Source organism: Prionailurus viverrinus, chromosome B1, assembly GCF_022837055.1.
Source record: "Prionailurus viverrinus isolate Anna chromosome B1, UM_Priviv_1.0, whole genome shotgun sequence".
NCBI lineage: Eukaryota > Metazoa > Chordata > Mammalia > Carnivora > Felidae > Prionailurus > Prionailurus viverrinus.
Genome location: NC_062564.1, coordinates 49,187,471 through 49,203,693, shown reverse-complemented (window position 1 = coordinate 49,203,693; position 16,223 = coordinate 49,187,471). Strand labels below are relative to the sequence as shown.

The window sequence follows — 16,223 nt, the reverse complement described above, 5'->3', positions numbered from 1 at the left end:
TAGCCTAGTGCCTGGCTCATAGCACTTAATAAATGCTTGTTGAATAAACTAATGTTTGTTTGTTTGTTTTTTAACTTAGTCAAAACGCATGCTATTCTATTGCTACTCTCACTTCTTGCTTGTAAAAGGTGAGATTTAAGTTTAACTAGTTCCATGTTGTTTTTGTGGGTTCGAATAGGGTGATACCGTAAAGATGAGAACAGTAAGACCCAAGGAATCTGTAATACAGATAGCCTCCAGTCACCCCTCCTATACCATCACACTGCCACATCGCACCATTTTGTTCAGTCTAGACTGCCACAGTGTGCCATAAGCTATTTCTCTGCCTTTATAGATTTGGCTTGTTTTACCCATATTATTAAAATTATCAAAAATGAAATTCACACTAGCCTGAAAAATCGTTACAGGCCCCTGGTAGCATTTTCATCCTTCGTCTTTTCTGTTCTGTTTGCATCAATTTTTAGCTTCCCAACAACACAGATATCCGTACAGGCTCAACAATGGAATAAAAAAATACAGGCTGGGGGGGGGGGGGGGGCAGTGCCTGGGTGGCTCAGTTGGTTGAGTCTGACTTCAGCTCAGGTCATGATCTCCTGGTTTGTGAGTTTGAGCCTCGCATCAGGCTTTCTGCTGTCAGCGCAGACCCCACTTAGGCTCCTCTGTTCCATTCTCTTCCCCCCCACCCCCCGCTCACTTTGAAAAATGAATCAACATTAAAAAAAATACAGGCAGCGTATATAGGTACTACATGTATTTTATGCTAGCTGCCTAATTCTCCTTAAAACCATTCTAAATTTTTTGAGCACTAGTCATACTTACCCAGGTGCCCACAGATTATGGGTCATATTTTTCTCATTGGCTTCTATTATAAGGTCACAGTTGCTTCCTGTTGGAAAAATATTTGGTCTTTAACAAAAATGCACTTGTGCAGCAAATCTTTTAAAACTACAAAGTTAATGGAAAAATTGTAACCTTTTCAGTTAAATAGTGGTAAAACTACATAATTGCATTACAGAAAAGAGCTTGAACATACAGAGTCTTCAGGAAATGACTTCTTATAGAGAGCCAAGCATTTCAACCAACTTATGGTTTACCATTTAAAAAATTTTTTAAAGATATTCTTTAATTTTTTTAATATTTTATTTTATTTTTGAGAGAGGGCGAGGGAGGGGCAGAGAGAGGGAAACAAAGAATCTGAAGCAGGTTCCAGGCTCTGAGCTGTCAGCACAGAGCCTGATGTGGGGCTTGAACCCACAAGCTGTGAGATCATGATCTGAGCTGAAGTCAGGTGCTTAACCCACTGAACCACCCAGGTGCCCCACTGTTTAAAAATTTTTTAAATGGGGAGAAAATCTCAGGGTTTTTTTGTTTTGTTTTTCTGCCTTTCCTTTTAAAATTAGTATCTGACTAAAATCTCTTTAACTTCATTCATGTTCCATGACCTGTCATAATGGAATAATGAAACATTAGCCTTTCTGTATTTCCACTGTCTAATTCAAGACCATCTGATTTATGGACCCACCAGGTATCAGCACTTAGCTCATTGAGTCCTTCTGTACTTTTAGTACCTTTTAATTGCATCTATCTCCAGATAGATTGTTCTGTAAATTATGAAATTATCAGAGTCTCTAAAGTGGACTGGTGCTATACCTGAATCCAGTACCTTCAAGATAATTATTTCCCATACTAATCAAACATACTATTTGGGCAAGAATAACAAAAGTACTAGAATAATTCAATTTACTTTTCTTTCATCCTTATTAACATAGACAGGAACTTCATTGAGACTTCTTGCTCCTTTTTGTTTTTAATTTTCTATTTTGACTAATTTCAGTCTTTAAGAAAAGTTCAAAAATAATAAAAGATTTCCTTTATAACCTCTCCCCCAGATTCTAACATTTTAACTTCTGTTTCTTTCTTTTCCTTTCTCTTTACCTCTCTCTCCAAACACACATTTTTTTCTTGAACCGTTTGTTGGTAATTTGCAGTTTACCCCTAAATACTTCAGGTCCCCCCCCCAAAATCACAAAACATTCCTCATTATCAAAATTAGGAAATTAACATTGCAGCAATACTATGATATAATCAGCAGTTTTTGTTCAGTTTGCATTAGTGTCCTAATGCATTTATAACAAAGGGCAATTACCAATCATTGTTGCATTCCACTGTCATTCATTATTCTTTAGTCTATTCTAATCTGGAGCAGTTGCTCAGCCTTTGCCTTTCATGACACTGTTGTTGAATTATTTTGTAGAATATTCTTCAGTTTGCATTTGAGTTATGTTCTTAATCACCTCATTTTATAGGTCAACCGTCCAAACAATAGTGTGTCGTTCTCTTGGCTGTAATTTAGATGGCTTAGCCTGCACAAACAGCTTTATTTTATTTTAATCATTTTAAAAATTACTTTCAGTCTGATTACAAAACCATCTATATATTTCATAAGTAAGCTAGCCAAGGTAAGTATTGTTAACAGTTATATGTATATTTTCCATACATATACAGAAAATAGGTGCATATATTAAAAATATATTTGTAAACATGTACATACAACTATATATTCATTTTTTTACAAATTGAATCTTGCTTTATATATACAAAAATGCTGTTCTATTTAATTGCTACCTTTTCTTTTCAGTGGGTGCCTGGTATTTGTTTATGGATATTCTATAGTGTGTTTAACCAGTCTCAATTAATGAGTGTTTAGTTTGTAAAAAGAACATCATTGCTTGATAGAGTAATTATATTATGTACTTAATGGTGACATTGTAGGATCAAAGGGTGAATATTGCTAGGTCGTGCAGAGAGAATCTGAAATGGTTTTATTTCTGCACTTCTGGCATTTGTTATAATGGCTGTTCTGGCTATGCTGAGGCCTTACCAAGCTAATGTAATGCTCAATTATAGGCAGATATTTCTGTCAATGCAAATACTCTCTCCTTTCCAATTAGTTCTCTCAACTACTTCCAAGTAATTTTGAGTTGTAGTCATTATAACTGTTGACTGAAAGATACGAGATTTTTCCCTCCCCAAGAGAGGCAACTATGATAATTTAGAGAGCTTCTCATTACTGGAAGTACAGGCAATTTATTTAAGAATTTATAAATGAAAGAGTGCTGCTCCCTGGCCTTTAGAGCTCCACTCACACATCCTGGTTCTGTGCTGTCTAGCGACAGTCAACAAACTGCCCAGACTAGGGGCCCGGTGACCATTAATTCAGGAGTTTTGCTACAAATGGGGTCAAACAAGTTTTGGTAGACTAGCTTGGAAGCCCGAACCCAGATAGAATTTCAATTAAGAAAGTTAACTTTTTAGTTGACCCCAGATGGAAGATGCCTACATTAAAAGACACTAGCTTAGTAAAGCAAATGTCATTTCTAAGGTAAGCCATACCTAGAATATTCAGTTTGACTTACACTGAGTTCCTAACACTGAGTTCACATTGGAAATAGTTGGAGATCCTTTAAAAAAACACTATTGCTTACCCACCAGAGATTTGGATTTGGTTAGTCTTAATGAAGCTGGGACACAATTAGGTGGTTCTAACGCATAATGAGGGTTCAGAATCACTGATTTAGAAGATGTTTGAAAACTGTGTTTCCCCAGAATAGGTTAGGAGCCCATTATAATGTGTAGCACACCTGGAAAAAACTAATATTGGCTAAATAAAATAGTGAAAAGGCTTAGCTAAGTATAGGAACCTATTTTTAAATGGTTGAGGTGAAGGTTGGGTTTTTTGTTTCGTTTTGTTTTTAATTCTTTTGAAGACGGCAAAATTATGGGACTAAACTGGAGTTGTATTAAACTATGTCCTGATGAAAGTAGGGAAGTAGCTTCTATAGTAAGGATCAGTGAACGTTTCCTCTTTGGACCCAGTAGTAAATATTCTAGACTGTGAGCCACATCTCTGTAGCTTTATTCTTCTTCATTTTGTGTTTTCGACTCTTTAAAAATGTAGAAGTCATTTCTTAGCTTGTGTGCTGTCCAAAGACAGGGCTGGATCTGACCTACAGGCCATGTCTTGCAACCCCTAACCGAAGCATTTGTCACTTGATTTTCCCATGAAGCAGTTTTGCTGGGGATGAAGTTATCTAACTGTTTTTTATATTTTTGTTTTGTCTTAGTTAACTCATCTGCTTACACTATTTACATGGGAAAGGATAAATATGAAAGTAAGTTTTCAAAAGCATTTGATTTTGAAATTTCCAACAGGTAAGTGTCAATTGCCCCCTCCCCCCACCCCACATGGTTGGTTGGATATGAGTTTTCAACTAACTACTACTAGTTAGGCCCATTAACTCCAGTGGGTTTCCTTTCCTAGAATTTAGTTATATCAAATAACATTAGAGCCTCTTGGACCATTTGTTGCTGATTAGAAAGTTAACTTTATTAAGAGTTTTGTGGTATCATTTGATTTAGGGTGATATGAATCAGGTTAACCTATGCTAGTTTATGTCAAGTAAAAATAATCGGTGACTTGGTTGAAAAGCTCATTTTCTGTACATTTTTACCACATTTAGGAATAGAGGAAACATCTATTGTTTTTTGAGGCCGAAGATGGCTCTTTTTGAGTCATGAAATGTTAACAGTTTTTTCAGACTTTATTGACCACTCTCCTCAGAATGAAATACATTATTCCATATTGCATACATTTATGTAACTAAAACAAAAATTTACAAAAAATACCCATACTCTTCGCTGTGCCCTCTTGTTTTGTTTTTAAAAAGCTAGTCTCAACCTGCTCAATTAATTTTTTTACCCACTAATGAATTTGAACTAAAGCTTAAAAGGAAAAACCGTTTAAGGGGATGGCCTTTTGACTGCACGAGTGAAGAGGGAGAAGTTTAGCTTTCTTGCTCTAGAGCATTGAGTTGACAGCACTGGGCTGAGGGAGAAAACATCTGTCTGCAACAAGGGAGCTTGGAGAAATGACAGAATTACACTTCTTCATGCTTGGAGAAGATACAATCGTTCTTCTCACAGGGCTAGTGTAATTTCCTAGAAAAGACAGCCCTGAAGTCTGGCCCATCTGGGTTAAAATCCCAGCTCCTAATAAAGTAGCTATAGTTACTTAACCTCTTTGAACCTCACATTGCTGAAATGGAAGAAGAGGATCATGGGACAGTATCTGCCTTGCAGGGTCGTGAAGGTGAAATCAAAGAGCCTGGGTAAAGTGCCTGGCCCAGGGTGGGCACTCAGTAATGGCAGCTGTCACCACTGGAGCTTCTTTAGCTCTTTTTCCCCCCTACAACCATCAGTGTCTGTTCTAGGTGCAGTTTGAAACTGACAACAGTTTAAACTTGATTCTTTAAAAGAGACAAGGATAACATTCTTCAGTATGGGACATTTGACATTAATGAAATAAGTAAGGCCAAAAATTAAAAGATGTCAAAGAACAATAATGTTATGTATAACTATGATATGTGTAAATGTATAACTGTATAATTAACGCATATATGTGATTAACATACAACATAACATAAACATATATGTATGCATAACATAAAAAATAATGAACGTGTATAAAACATGTATAAAATATATAACGTGATATATGTAATAGCTATGGAAATCTTATTTTTAAATTTTTTTTGTTTAATTTTGAGAGAGAGAGTGTGAGTGGGGAGTGGCAGAGAGAGAGGGGGACAGAGGATCCAAAGTGGGCTCCACGCTGACAGCAGTGAGCCCAGTGTGGGGCTCAAACTCACAAACTGAAATCATGACCTGAACCAAAGTCAGACCTTCAATCAACTGAGCCACCCAGGCACCCCGATATTTAAATATATATAGTTCTTAATCAGATCTATATAAATGGTTTAGAACTGTGTGGTAATACTGGTTACCATAAGGCAGAATCAGAATAAGCAAGCCTATTACATCCTAGCCAAGAGAAAAAAACCAGCAGAATAAAATAACTAATTTTTAAACAGTTTTTCCTTATAATGAATTCATGACATTGTCTCTAGTCTGACTTAATGGAGGCACCCAGTCTGCAGTATACTTGTTTTTATATTTCTCTTAGTAACTCCTACATCATCAGAGGCAACTTGTATTTTTTCGTAGCCCCATCCTGATGAATGTAGCTGAGCAGGGATGCTAGCTCCTTGTATTACCAAGAGCAAGGAGGCTGTTTATAACCAGCCATGGTTATCTGCAGTAGGTACGGATCCACACCTAACCAAATCTGCTTTCCTTTCTACCATATCAAGGATGCTAACCCAAGACTTAGGTTACTGAGAAGCACCTAAAGGAGAGCTGCTACGTATGGTTGCCTGGGTTTTGCACCGTATAACTCTGGGCAGGGGACTTGATACATTTCTTACAGTGAAGGACTGCCTTGATACTAGCTCACACTGCTGGGCTGCTAGTGTTACTGACCTAAGGCAGCTGTGCCAGTGACATTCCCACCAGGTCTCTTTTTTCCTTCCATTTTAGTTCAGTGTTTGCTAGAGCTTATCTGTGTGGACCCATACGCCAGCCTGTCTGAGCATCCAAAGAGGAAGATGGAATCTCTGTTTTCATAGTATTAAAGGTGGAGAGGCACATGCAAAAACAAGTATTCGATCATTTTGCTCTGCACCTAGAAACTGCTCTCAAAAATAAAGTCTAATTTAGGGGCGCCTCTGTGTGGCTCAGTTGGTTGAGCAGCAGACTCTTTTTGACTCAGGTCATGATCTCATGGTTCATGAGTCCGAGCCCCACATCGGACTCTGCGCTGAGCATGGAGCCTGCTTAAGATTCTCTCTCCCTCTCCCTCCCCCTCCCTGCTCACTCACGCACTCTCAAAAAGAAAGAGTAAAATAAAAAATGTCTATTTTAAAAAGTATAGGTGAAATGAAGCAACATGAATAAGTGCTGTAGAAGTAGAAGAGGGGGCAGCATAAATGTGATTAGGGAGAGCCAAGGAGGAGCAGGTTAGGTTGGGCTTGACGTAGAATCCTTTAAATGTCTGTTGTAGGAATTTATATCTACAGATATAAATCTAAATATAGAATTTATGTCTGCAGATGTAAATTTAGATTCTTTCTAGAGTCCACTTGAGTCGAGTTTTGCTGTCATTTAAATGTATGTAGAGGGGTGCCTGGGTTGCTGTGTCGGTTAAGAGTCCGACTTTGGCTCAGGTGGTTATCTCACTGTTCGTGGGTTCAAGCCCAACTTCAGGCTTCATGCTGACAATGCAGAGCCTGCTTCGTATCCCCTGTCTCCCCTCTCTCTCTGCCCCTCCCCCACTCTGTCTCTCTTAAAATAAATTTTAAAAAAGTAATAAAATGTATGTGGGAAAAAAAAAACCCAGGATCCCTTTGAGTCATTTGGAGGTGCCAGCTTTCCTAGATTGCTTTGTAAAAAAGAGATTACATTTTTTTTTTTCAACGTTTATTTATTTTTGGGACAGAGAGAGACAGAGCATGAACGGGGGAGGGGCAGAGAGAGAGGGAGACACAGAATCGGAAACAGGCTCCAGGCTCTGAGCCATCAAGCCATCAGCCCAGAGCCCAACGCGGGGCTCGAACTCACGGACCGCGAGATCGTGACCTGGCTGAAGTCGGACGCTTAACCGACTGCGCCACCCAGGCGCCCCAAGAGATTACATTTTTAAAGCACCCTATTCCCTAGTGCTCCTAGCACATCATACTTATTCCTGATAGCCTTGATGACTTCAGCCTAAGGGCTGGATGGAACATCAGTGCATTTTTAATTGAATAATTTACTTTCTTTCACTAAAAAGCTTTCAGATGTTTTCCTTTTATTAGCCAGCAGGTGTCACCAGGAGGCCAAACATTGCCTGACTGAGGAAAAGAGGTTTTTAAATTTCCCTTTCCTTTTTTTGATTACTTGTTGGCTATTGGCTCAGCTTCCCATGTAAGCTAATACAAAGCCCTTCAGAAAATGTATGGTGTCTGCAGTTTTTAAAAAATTTTTTTTAGCATTTGTTTATTTCTGAGAGACAGAGAATGTGAGCAGGGGAGGGGCAGAGAGGGAGACACAGAATGGAAAGCAGGCTCCAGGCTCTGAGCTGTCAGCACAGAGCCCAACGTGGGGCTCGAACTCACAAACTGCGAGATCATGACCTTAGCTGAAGTCAGTGGCTTAACTGACTGAGCCACCCAGGCACCCCTACTGTCTGCAGTTTCTAAGATTATCCAAGATTTATCATCCTTTTACTTTTCTGGAAAATGAATACCCCATTCAAGTTAGATAGATTATACTTTCTTGGGTACATTTTAAGTCATCACATCAATCATTTTGTTTACCTTATAATTTTTAACTTTGTATCTAATACTTTAATGCTTTTGTATTAGACACAATTCATTTCTAATTATTAGCATGGCTATTCGTGTGTATAGGTCTTACCTTTCTGTAGTGATATATGTTATTAGTCTTAAAAATACAGAAGTATGCATTTTGAACTAATAATTTACCTTTTAAAAATATAAATATGCTTTAAGGAAATAATCGGGAATATGAACATATTTATTTTAAAAATAGTTACTGAAGCATTTGTAATTAAAACAGCCCAGGGGTACCTGGGTAGCTCAGTCAGTTAAGCATCTGACTTTTGACTTAAGCTCAGGTCATGATCTCCCCGTTTGTGGGTTTGAGCCCCACGTCAGGTTCTGCATTGACAGTGCAGAGCCTGCTTGGGATTCTCTCTCTCTTCCTTGTTCTCTGCCCCTCCCCTGCTTGCTCTCTCTCTCTCAAAATAAATAAATAAAGTTTAAAAAAAAAACAAAACGTGAACAATAGAAAAGTTTATTCATATGGTAGAATTAGGTAGTCATTGTTTCCAAAGACCTTTTTACTTTTTAATTTTACTTTTATCTAAGAAATACATAGCTTAAGAATTCAAATAGTAACAGAATATGTATCATAATAATATTTTCTATCCTGTCCTTGTTTTGTCCTGCAGAGACAGTTACTTTTAACTTATAGCTATTTCTTCTATTTTATTTTTATTTTCATATGTGACAGAATTTTAGGTGATTTCTATTTCCTTTTTTATACTTCTGGTGGTGGTTTTCTTTTCTAATTTTCTACTATTTTATAATTAAGAGGTCTCTTTTAAGAAGTAAAACACAGTTCACTGATGAACAAAACCATTTTGACAAATAAGTTTATTACAGTGAATCAATTTCCCAAGACCTCATCTAACCTCTCAGCTGCTCTAATTTGAAGTTTAACTAACTTTTAATAGATATATCTTTGGGGGTGCCTGGGTGGCTCAGTCGGTTAAGTGTCCGACTCTTGGTTTTGGCTCAGGTCATGATCTCACAGCTTGTGAGATCGAGCCCCGCATCAGGCTCCATGCTGACACTGCGGAGCCTGCTTGGCACTCTCTCCCTCTCTGCTCCTCCCCCCTAAAATAAGTAAATACAATTAAAAAAATTAGAAATATCTTGAACTTTCTTTTAAGTATTATAAAAATTATATCAATTATGACAACTCTAAAAACTATTTTTACAAATTTTTTTTTCTCTATTTTCAGGCATCAAAGCCTCTCTCAACTACTCTTTTCTCCATTAAGGGAGAGAAACAGTTGTGGAAAGGATTGGTATAAACTTTGGCATATTTTCATTTGACAAGTTTTTTTTTTTTTTTTAACCTTTTCTTTGTTTTCTTGTTTCTCACTCTAGACGAAGATCTAATAAAGTATGGCTGGCCTGAAGATATTTGGTAAGTAACAATTTCGGTTCTGCTTTCTATGCATTACATACTTTCTCAGATTTGGCCAACCACCTCACTTTTATGATGAAAACTGAAACTCCTACTTTGTGTTTTGTTCATGTTTGGTGGTAAGTAGCTGACTGCCAGCTCCCTTCATTTCTAATCGCCATGTCAACTGGGGATGATGTCTCAGCAACCCTGAGGTTGGAGGCTGGACCTCAGAAGCTTTCTTTTACCTCATGATGTGTCTTCTCAGAGTGGTTTCGTGAGACTGCCACACTCACGTGCTCAGACCACTCTTCTCGAGGAGATGGATGAAGGCTTCACAAGAAGTGGTGAGGGAAATAGAAGCTTCCATGTGGATGGAATAGATAGGGCATCTGACCAGGTCCAGCTTTATAGAAAACACAGGCTGGGTTCCCTTTGTCTTCTCAACTCCCTCATGAGGTTAGTCCTGTCTCAATCCAGGCTCTACCCCCTCTTTCTAAAATATTTTCTGGAAATTTAAAAAATAATAATCATGCTTTCTTTGCCTTCTGAGATAATTTAATTTGCTCCTCACAAAACCCAGCCCAGAAAGCAATGACAGAACAAACCAAAAACTCACTTTAGTTTTATTCTTTTCTTTTTTTAACTGCCTTAGAATGCCACGTGGGAGTTTCTACCACTCAGACCTGGAACCTTTTAGGAGGACCTGGACGCCCGTTACTTTGATGTAACACTCTCGGACTCAGTTTGCTGAGTCCTGGTGCCTAATTCTACACCTAGAGTGGGGTTTGGTCTCCACAACTCCACAAACACCCCTCTACCAAATGCTGTCCCTGAAGATAAGCACATGGATCCTGTTTGCTTTAATGATAGTAATAATGAACACTGTCATTAGTTATTGAATACCTAACTAGATGCAAAGTATTGGCAGGTGTTTACCTTATTGATATACTCAATTTCACAGTGCCCTGTAAAATAGTTATTAGTACTGTGCCCATTTTTCAGATGAGGACACTAAGGCTAAAAGAAACTGAACAGATCTGCTGTGGTTGTTGCTGGCCCCCCAGCCGGCTCTAGTTCTGAATCACCAATTTTGTTCTTCCCTTAGGCTACTGCTCTTTGTCTGAGGGTGACTTCCTTCCTTCCTCAGGCCATTGCTGCAACTCTCTCCAGACCTCTTTTCTCCAAGTGTGGGCCCGAATCCTTCATTTAATTCCCTACAGAGACAGAGTTTAGGTTGTCACTTTTTAGGACAGTTGCTTGATTTTCAATGAAGTGGACAGCATTGGACATTTATTAGGAAAACTGTTACACAGAGACTAACTTAAAAAGCAGGAAATGCTTTCCTGTCTGCCATCTCTAACATCCACACTCCAGGAACCAAGAGGCATGACAAACCTGAGGAATTTTAGTCTTTTTTTTTTATCTGCCCCCTGTCCCAGCACAGGCCCATCTGCTGAGCTCAGGTAACAAGTGTCATCAAGGGAGACACCGCTTGGTACCCCCTTCACTTCAGGTGTTCAGTTTGCACTGCTGAGGGCTTCTGGATTGAGTGCTGCTTCCCTTCCTAGAACCCTAGACCATAAGCCTCACGAGGACAGTGATCACTTGTTTTGTTCAGTCCCACATCCCGTTACCTAGCATAGGACCTGGCACCTGGTACGTGTTCAAAAAATATTTGTTGACTTCCTAATTAACTAACTCTTTGCCTGTGTAGAAATGATCTCTGCTGGACATTTATTCACATAACTGCATTCTGGTGTCTCCATTTTGAGCACCTGTCACCAGGCTGGATTATTCCAGTTGTTCTTAAAACCCAGAGATCTCCAGATCCTGTCAAGGGAGATTAGAGCTACTGCATCTGTTACGTGGCTGCATCTGTTATGTAGTTATCTGCTGTGAAGTTTTAACATGTCAGGTTTGAAGCATAAACACCTGCATGGAAAAGGTTACATATCCAGATGTACCACAAAAGTCAATTTGCCACAGCCTTTTACCTGATTTTTTTTTTTTAACTTAAGTAAGTGGAAGAGAAATTTCCAATTTACAGCCTACGCCCTGTGTATTCTCAGTTGGGTTTTTGATTTCATTATGGTTGACTATCTCCTGGAATGCTACTTAACCAAACTGGTGTCTACAGATACCCATTTTGACACCCTGAAATTCATGACTCTTGCTGGAAGTGATTGACTTTTACTTTGAGAAGCTATTCGAGGTCTGCTGTGAGGTAGAATAGCCAGCCCTAAATTTCAAGACTGTTGTGTCAATCCTGGAAACATTCCTGGGCATGCTAAGAATGATTCAGTTGATCGATATTCCCCAAGGCACATTTCAACCTGGTTCACTCTGAGGTAAACCTTAGAACTTCACCTGCGTGGATATCAACATCTGAGTTTATACCAGAAAACACCTTTAAGGAAAGGATTTTCCCAGGACTAAATGAGAATGGAACTGAATTTATCTTTAAGCAAAAGAAGATAGAAATAGTGTGTGTTTACTGCCTCCAAACCCCCAAAGAATAGTATCTCCAGGGACCCCACTTTCAGGAGTTCAATGGCCCAGCTTCTGAGGCCCTGCGTCCGCATCCCCAGGTCATTGGTGCTCATTTACTGAACTTTTTAGTCTCTGTATTCAGTAAAGAAAACAGTGATTAAGTAGGGAGAGGACGATAACAAGGACCAGAGGAACTAGGGAACGATACTGCGCATAATTTAAACTTTTCAGAGTAAACATTTTGGGAGGTTTGGAAAGGTTTTTTTTAAGGAACCTCCCCAAGATAGTTTGTTTAGAGAGCTGGCTTTTTTGATTTACAGTGCAACCAAAGCCCCACACTTCCACACATTCCGCCTGCCCTTGTAGCAATATACCTCCCAGCCTGGAGTTGCTCTGTGCATCAGCAGTGATATTCCCGTGTGTGTTTTAGGATTTCGATTACTTATGTATGACTCCATCAGATAGACATTGAATTATTTATGTATTTCTTTGGACAAAATTCCATGTCAGACCTTTAAGAAAAATCAGGATACAATTGATTTACTATGGGTATGTAGGAAAGAGTTGTTATAAATAGAGAATTAGCTTAAGACAAGTCAGAATGGGGCAAGTTACTTTTCAACTGAACTTGCTTCCTAAGATCCTGAAAGAGGATAATTAGATACATAATTTCTGGATTTGCAAAAACACATTTTTTTTTCAGTGGAAAAGGCCAAGCTAAAGACGGTAATCAGTAGGAATCTCTTATAGGGAATATAAATTTTATATGAGAAAAATAAATCAATGTCCAATTCTGGTTACCAGTAATGGGTAATACTAAAACCTAGAGGGGGCGCCTGGGTAGCTCAGTCTGTTAAACATGAAACTCCAGCTCAGGTCATGATCTCACGGTCTGTGAGTTTGAGCCCCACATTGGGCTTTGTGCTGGCAGCTCAGAGCCTAGAGCCTGCTTTGGATTCTGTGTCTTCCTCTCTGTCCCTCCCCTGCTCATACTCTCTCTAAAACGAATACATGTTAAAAAAAAAAAAAAAAAACACAACAAAAAAAACCTAGAGGTATCACAGACTGCCAAAAATGTGGAGTATTTTTCTGTATCCATGGTGACTAGCAAAATGCTTAACTTCCTTAAGAGGGCATTAGAAACAGCATAATCTTTTTTTTCTTTTTTAACGTATATTTATTTTTGAGACAGAGAGAGACAGAGCATGAACGGGGGAGGGTCAGAGAGAGAGGGAGACACAGAACCTGAAACAGGCTCCAGGCTCTGAGCCATCAGCACAGAGCCTGACGCGGGGCTTGAACTCACGAACGGCAAGATCATGACCTGAGCTGAAGTCGGACGCTTAACCGACTGAGCCACCCAGGCACCCCAGAAACACCATAATCTTACCATTTGTATAGAATCATGCTGGGGCGCCTGGGTGGCGCAGTCGGTTGGGCGTCCGACTTCAGCCAGGTCACGATCTCGCGGTCCGGGAGTTCGAGCCCCGCGTCGGGCTCTGGGCTGATGGCTCGGAGCCTGGAGCCTGTTTCCGATTCTGTGTCTCCCTCTCTCTCTGCCCCTCCCCCGTTCATGCTCTGTCTCTCTCTGTCCCAAAAATAAAATAAAAAACGTTGAAAAAAAAAATTTAAAAAAAAAAAAGAATCATGCTGTACACATCTTACAGTAGGCATGAGTGTGTGACCATTTTCACTTCTAAAAACACATTAATGCTAAGAAAATGTCTAGAGAAATATATAATGGGGTGTAGTGGTGCCTCCTTAGGGTTTTACTGAGCACTCTTCAGTCTGGAAAGGTGAGGAGTAAGGAAGAGATGACTAATGTTATCAGAATCCCAAAGTGACCATCATGTGTTACCGTTGTTTGTTGTGACAATTCTGGGGCATCTCTGGAAGCTGGAAAGAGGGAATGTCAACTTTATTTGGTAAATATCTCCAAATGTTAGACTAGGGTGTAAAAGGAATTAAGTTTAGAAAGATTTCTTTCAATTGGTGGATGATAGAGGCTTAATGAAAGGTAAATTTAGGACATTGGGATTTTTTAGGACTGTATCATAAAGGGCAATCCCCGTGCTTTCCCAGAAAACATATTAGTGCCATTGTCAGATACAAGGAGGGATGAATTGTTGGTCTGACCCATTTTATGGCTCGTCCAACTCTGTACTTCTCTTTGGATTGTTTTTGAACTTAGGACGTCCCAAACCATTCCTCTCATCTTTTTTCCCAAACTGGTGCCTTCTCCACCTGTAAAGTATTTTCCTCTATAGTCCTGCCGGTCTCCCAGGCTTGCAACACCATGGATCTTGATGACTTCTTTCATTCCCTTCTCTCCTCACCTGAAATTCCTTTCCCTGTGTTTTCTCTACGACCTGTGTTTTAGTCAGATACCCTCTGAGTCTCAGTTCATCAGTGAAGTTTGTGATCACTGATAGCTCTTTCTCACTTGAAACAAAATTGCCCTTTCCAAGGCATTTCCATTTATTGTCTCTAGTATTCAGCTTGGCACTTAGTCTCATGCAGCTGCAGAACTTGCCCTGTTTACCTTACCTCTCCCAGTTGACAGTGAGCCCTTTGGAGGCAGTGATCGTGTTTTTACTCCCCATGGTGCTTGACATGTGGTAAGCACTGAGTTAATACTTTTTGGATTGGAATGCTTTAAATGCAAGGGGCCTGAGGAGATGGTTGTCTTGTACCTCTTGCTAAAAGTAGTTTTCATTCTTTGTAGGTTTCACGTGGACAAACTCTCTTCGGCTCATGTATACCTTCGATTACATAAGGTAACTGGATTTAAACATGGACTCATGCTTTTTCTTTAGTGATGAACATCCTCTCTTGTCCTCTGTCCTTTTTTTTTTTTTTTTTTTTTTTTGGCAGTTAAATTGCTTAAAACAATAAATATATGCAAAAGATAAAAAAGGTAGCAAATGAAGAGCTGTCCTACCCCTGACTCAGAAAATGACTAAGGGAAATTTTGGTGACTTTGAAACTTGAAAGGAGACATAGTGTACGTACCTTAGCCAGAACCACTGCCCTAATTATCCTGCAACTTTAGGTGTGTTGTTCGTCACCTCTGCTCTCTCTCCCTTTCATTTCAGTTGACAGTTCTGGACCTTCTGTCTTCTCCAGTGGAGATCACATGTGGTTCCTTTTTCTCACACTCATGTGGTTGTCCTGCCTCACCAAGGATAGATGTTCCCAGTTATCAGGGGCTTCTTTGGGACATTTAACACAGCATTATACTAGTAAAGGAAAAAGATGCAGTGTTTCCTAGTAACATAAGACCACTATTATTTCTAATGCCTTAACATTCGTATGTTTTATACAGTTGAATTATAGGGTATACGTACTTGGTATGTGTATTGCCTTTTTTTTTTTTTTTAAATGTTCTATTTTGGAATGCTTTTAGATTTACAGAGAAGTTGCAGAAATAGTCTATACTACATGGGGTTCCCATATACCCCATGCCTGGCTTCCCCCATTGTTAACGTCTTAACATGACCATGGCAGATTTGTCAGAACCAAGAAAGCAACATTGGTATGTTACTGTTCACTAAGCTCCGGGCTCTATTTTGATTTCACCAGTTTTTCCGTTAATGTCCTTTTTCTGTTCCAGGATCCAGTCTAGTGTCCCATGTTGTGTTTAGTTGTCACGTGTGCCTAGTCTCTGGTCTGTGATAGTTCACGCTCTGAAAGTGTGAGATTTTTCCCTGTTTTTCATGAGCATGGCAATTTGAGAAGTACTGGTCAGGTTTTTTTACAGAAGGCCCCTCAATTTGAGTTTATCCGATGTTTTTCTCATGACTGGAGTTACAGGTTTTGGAGGAAGAATAGCACAGGAGTGGAGTGCCCTCCTCATCACATCATGTCAGGGGCACGTGCATTAGTAGAATTTACCACCAGTGATGCTAACCTTCATCTCTTGGCCAGGCCAGTGTTTGCCAGGTTTCCTCCCCTCTCCCATACTCTGTTATTTGGACACAGATCACCGAGTCCAACCCGTACTCACAGGGGAGGGGATGGAATTAAGCTTCACTTCTTGGAGTGGGGAGTATCTACATAAACTTAGAAGGAAGATTCTA

The 16,223-nt window shown here is 39.4% G+C and overlaps 1 protein-coding gene across 3 annotated transcripts in view; it reads left to right on the top strand.

Annotated features, from left to right (window-relative positions):
- The window catches only part of CCDC25 (coiled-coil domain containing 25), a 39,712-nt gene that overhangs the window by 1,000 nt on the left and 22,489 nt on the right, over positions 1–16,223 (top strand). Inside the window, exons 2-4 of one of the 3 annotated variants that reach the window (XM_047855962.1) lie at positions 4,125–4,172; positions 9,633–9,672; positions 14,870–14,921. In XM_047855962.1, the coding sequence (XP_047711918.1) occupies positions 4,125–4,172; positions 9,633–9,672; positions 14,870–14,921 (140 nt within the window). Of the gene's footprint in view, positions 1–4,124; positions 4,213–9,632; positions 9,673–13,761; positions 14,763–14,869; positions 14,922–16,223 lie in introns of those variants that run through there. The other 2 variants (XM_047855964.1, XM_047855963.1) reach the window with 2 other exon arrangements.